Source organism: Sapajus apella, unplaced genomic scaffold (genome assembly GCF_009761245.1).
Source record: "Sapajus apella isolate SASKATOON/1434 unplaced genomic scaffold, GSC_monkey_1.0 scaffold65, whole genome shotgun sequence".
Lineage (NCBI taxonomy): Eukaryota > Metazoa > Chordata > Mammalia > Primates > Cebidae > Sapajus > Sapajus apella.
The window spans coordinates 10,103,055-10,107,512 of NW_022437005.1; the positions used below are offsets into that span (position 1 = coordinate 10,103,055).

General features: G+C 48.5%; 1 protein-coding gene across 1 annotated transcript; it reads right to left on the bottom strand.

Annotated features, from left to right (window-relative positions):
- Positions 1-898: 898 nt before the first annotated feature.
- CST11 (cystatin 11) lies at positions 899-4,044 on the bottom strand. The gene is made up of 3 exons (XM_032248238.1): positions 3,702-4,044; positions 2,925-3,029; positions 899-1,059 (listed from the first exon to the last, which is right to left on the bottom strand). The coding sequence occupies exons 1-3, from the start codon at positions 3,924-3,926 to the stop codon at positions 976-978; spliced, it is 414 nt and encodes a 137-aa protein (XP_032104129.1). The 5' UTR covers positions 3,927-4,044; the 3' UTR covers positions 899-975.
- Positions 4,045-4,458: the final 414 nt, after the last annotated feature.

Genomic DNA, 4,458 nt, shown 5'->3' on the forward strand with positions numbered 1-4,458 from the left:
TTGCTCCTCCAGGAGAGGAATTTGTTCATGGACAGACCTAGTTTGGTCCAATGTGGCTCGTGCAAGGGGGCGGAAGTCTACTTCTGGAGTTTGCAATTAGAAAGCGCACTTGCCTGCAAAAATAAAGCACATCTCTCAACCTGGTTATTGTATCAGTAGCAAAGGCCTTGTCTTTCTTAGTTCCTTGTGTGATTTCGTCTTGTTTCACCCTTTAGGCAAGGAAAGGGTGATCTTCATTGGGCCCCTCAGTGGTGTCATCACAGGCCTTACTTGCAAATATCTCTTGGCTGTTCAGTGCCTTGGCTTCTTGCCTCTCCCTATTCTGTTTCTCATTTTCTCCATACTATTTTAAAATCTAAAGAATCTCAAAATCTTACCTGATATGATCATGAAATTGAAGTTCTGCTATCATGAAGATACAGGCGATGAGGCCAGAAATAATGCATGTCACCTCATTTGGACCCTAAAACTGCCCTAGCCCAGCAGACCTTCAGATTATTACTATGAACTGAAGAATTTGGATACAAGGAAAAAGAAAAAAAAAGTGGAATCACAATCTTTTTTTTTTTTTTTTTTTGAGACGGAGTTTCACTCATGTTACCCAGGCTGGAGTACAATGGCGCGATCTCGGCTCACCACAACCTCCGCCTCCTGGGTTCAGGCAATTCTCCTGCCTCGGCCTCCTGAGTAGCTGGGATCACAGGCACACGCCACCATGCCCAGCTGATTTTTTGTATTTTTAGTAGAGACGGGGTTTCACCATGTTGACCAGGATGGTCTCGATCTCTCGACCTCGTGATCCACCCGGCTCGGCCTCCCAAAGTGCTGGGATTATAGGCTTGAGCCACCGCGCCCGGCCTGGAATCACAATCTTAAGAGAATATGTTGACAGACATTTATTGCCTACATTAAGGATTGTTGCTCATTGCAGGATTCTCTGACATGCGGTGGCCTCAGGCGTGTGCTCCAGGATGCCTAGTCACTGCTGCAGTTTTTGTTCAAAATTTTGTACTGTTCAAACCAGGGGTTAGCAAACACTGAGAAGAAGCAGTTGACTTGCTGAAACAAGAAAGAAAGGCCACATTTTAAAAGGTGCAAGGTGAGATTTAGAAGGAGAAGAAAGAGTGTATAAAACATGAAGAAGGAGAAAAGGTCACCATCTCTCCACCCCTACAATCCCATCTGACCACAGACAGAAGGAAGGACATTTTCTGGAATGATCTCAGCAATGTGACTATCAAGTGGCTGAAATAAAAATAATAACAAACCAGATATTTAGAAAGAAAGTGTCTGCGCAGCCTATATTCACCACGGGTACTGTTGATTCTTTTTTCCCTCTTTATTTGTGCTCATTTTTTTAAACTTCACTTCTTCCCTTACTTGACCTCTCTTGGCTCCATTTATTCATCCGTCCATTCTTCCAATCATCTATTTATTCCTCCATTCATCTACCCATATGTCCATCCATCCATTTGTCCACCCATTTATCCTTCTATCCATCCATGCATGCATCCATTTACCCATCTGTCCACCCATCCATCCATCCTTCCACTCATGCCTCATCCAACTCCATTCATTCTTCTGTTTATTCCTCCTTCCATCCACCCATCCATCTTTACTTCCTGACATTGCTTCCTCTCACTCAGTGCCTGTACCTTCACTTCATTTCTTTATCCATCTGTCCATCGCATCATCTCTCTCCTTCACTTATCTCTATTTTCCCCCAAATTTCTCTTTTCTTTTTTGTTTCCTTCTCCCATAATAAAAAATACACTTTAAACATATTTTGCCTGTTATTAATTATAATCCCTTAGTGTAATTTTGTTTTCCTGCTCTTCATCTGAAAGCCTGGGGCGGGGGTGCTAGGCTTTAGTGTTTACTTTTAACATAAAATTCAGAATACCCACTCCACTAATTCAATCTCTCAAGTCAAAAATTGTCTTTCTTTTTACTTTACTGTTATCTTCAGTTATTCTTTTTGCAGATTTCGCAATCTTCACCAGGAAAAAAAACAAAAAGTCTAGGTTGTTAGATCTTGAAGAATTATACATGTAGAAAGCACAGAGGGAGCCCAGGGCGGGACACATTTCTGTATTGAGAACACCCAGGCCATTATAACTAAGATGATCATATAATTTATCAACCGAACGGGGTTGCTATCAGTGACTGCACTGAGAAGTCAGGCATCGATCAGGATCATGTCAGGCAGAGTGGGACACCCAGGCATCCTTGTGTCCATTTGTTTGGGTAAAGTCAAGAGATCTGCGGGGCATGTAGGATTGGCAATCTTCAAGGCCGCTTTGCATGCAGGGACCACTCTGCCCATGCACACTGCGGTGGTGGAGGTGTGGGTTGGGGTCTGCTTACCGTCCCACGGATGGGCCAGTGCCGGGTGGGAAAAAAGCCCGTGGGAGCTGGAGCTGCCTTCGGGGACGGTGGCTTCTCAGCAGAGCACATGCGTAAGTCTGTCCCCCTCGCCCACCCTCACCCACCAGTGGGATCATTTCTGAACTTGTTTCCTCATCCTCTCCTACTGGATGAAATGAGAGAGGCAGGAGCCCACACCTGCGCGGCCTTGTCATGCTGGCGCTCAGGTATTCAGCCAGAGCACCTGCCAGGTCCCGCCCATCGGCTGCTCATCTGTTAATAATTATCTGCCCCCTTCACCCAGGGTGTACCCCTGCAGCTTGGCCACCTCAACTCCAATCTCTGGACCTTTTCAGCCTCCTCACAGTCCCTCCAGCAACAAAGGAGCAGCACCCTGGCCATCTCCCCCTTCGCTTTATCCTCTCTGAGAAAGGAGATGTTAGCCCTGCATTGTTTTCAAGCCAGCTTGAATAAATCCCCATTAATTCTTCCTAAAGCCACAGAAAAACCTCACTGAAAAGGACTTCCATCTCAGTTAAAGTGCTTTTACCCAGTACCTTGTAAAGCTCCCCTTCCTGGGGGACACAGTTCGTGGTCTCTGGCTTTTGGCAGGTGGTCCGCTGCATTTCCACATTCAGGTGATACTCCATGTGGTCCGTTATCTGTGGGTGGCAGGGGGTGGGGAGGCACAGCCTGACTCCTTCTGCCCTCTCTGTGGTTTCTGTGCGTGTGAGCTCCGTTACCCTCCAAATCCAAGGGCAAGGACCTGGTCCTGGGCGGATTAGCGGGCTCCTCTCTCCCCTTTCTTTTTGACTCGTGATTGTTTTTGTCATTCAAAGAGAATTCACCAGAAACTATCAGAAACACAATCTTTTCCCATGGGCAAATCCACCCCTAGGATAACGCAAAGCGTCGCTAGTGGTTCTGGACAGGGGTCTGTAAACTTTTCCCGTGAAGGGCTGCCTGGTAAACATTTTAGGTGTTGTTGGTCATGCGGTCTCTGCTGCAACTACTCAGTTCAGCATAAGCATGGCAGAGTAAGCAGAGGCAGACAAGCACACGCACGCGCATGGCTGGGTCACAAGAACATGACTTACAAAAGTGGGCGGCAGGCAGATTTGGTCCTTGGGATGTAAAGTGCTGAGGACTGCTGGTCCTGGGTTTCATGTAAGTGCCTTAACTTCATTCCCCCTAGTGAATTTATGCTTCTGTTGAAATGCTCACTTCTAACTAAGCGAGGCTGAATTTCCCTTGAGTGGGACTTTTCCTGACACCAGTGGTCACCCGATGTAGGCACATCGGGCCTGGGGAAAGGCGGGACGTCATACACTCACCCGCTTCTGGATTTTCAGGACTCGGAAGATCCTGAAGTGGTACTTGTCATCACTTTCCTTGTTATACTGGTCAGTGATCCACTGCAAGCTGTCCTTTGCGTAGTCCTCTGTTGCGGTCACTTCGTGGACACTTAGAAAGGTTTTCTTCCTTGCTTGGTAGGTGAGGGTCATCAGAGTCAACAGAATGGCCAGCCGGAGCCGCAGGGCCTGCCAGAGCTTGGCCATCGTCCCTCAGCTGCAAGGGAACAGGAAGAGTCCTCTCTGCACCCCTGAGGGACCAGTCGAACCACACTGACCCTCCCTGCCCTGGCAGGATTTAAGAATAGCTGGTGGTGGACACCCACAGCTCTCCTGTCTCCTCCTCCTTCCTCAGCAGCTGAACTCGAGAGGAGACTGTGCAATGGTTTTTGCACAAGTTCATGTCACACACACACATGCTAACACACACATTTTCTCTTTGGGGGCTGCTCCCTCAGCAACACGCAGGCTCCGTGGACTCAGCACTGTCTTGGTGGAAGCCAGGCCAGGGCCCCTGGGAGTCCTGAGGGATGGTAACTGCTGGAGACACAGGGAGACTGCATGCCAGCACCGGAGCATGAGCAGGTGGGCAGTAGGGGACGGGCACTGTGGGAGGGGCTACCTGCGCTGGAAGCCGCTGTACCCCAGCCCGGCTCCTGGAGATGAGTTCTGGAAGATCCTCTCCCTTAGAGGACCAAGGAGCAGGGGCACCCTGCAGAACAGTGTGAAGTGAGAGGGA

What these genes read in the sequence shown, in the direction of transcription:
- CST11 (XM_032248238.1), bottom strand. Translation starts at nt 3,926, where the DNA reads ATGGCCAAGCTCTGGCAGGCCCTGCGGCTCCGGCTGGCCATTCTGTTG. An exon ending in TCCTGAAAATCCAGAAGCGG is followed by an intron (nt 3,030 to 3,701) that starts GTGAGTGTATGA and finishes TGCCACCCACAG; the next exon opens with ATAACGGACCACATGGAGTA. An exon ending in AGGAAGGGGAGCTTTACAAG is followed by an intron (nt 1,060 to 2,924) that starts GTACTGGGTAAA and finishes TTCTTGTTTCAG; the next exon opens with CAAGTCAACTGCTTCTTCTC.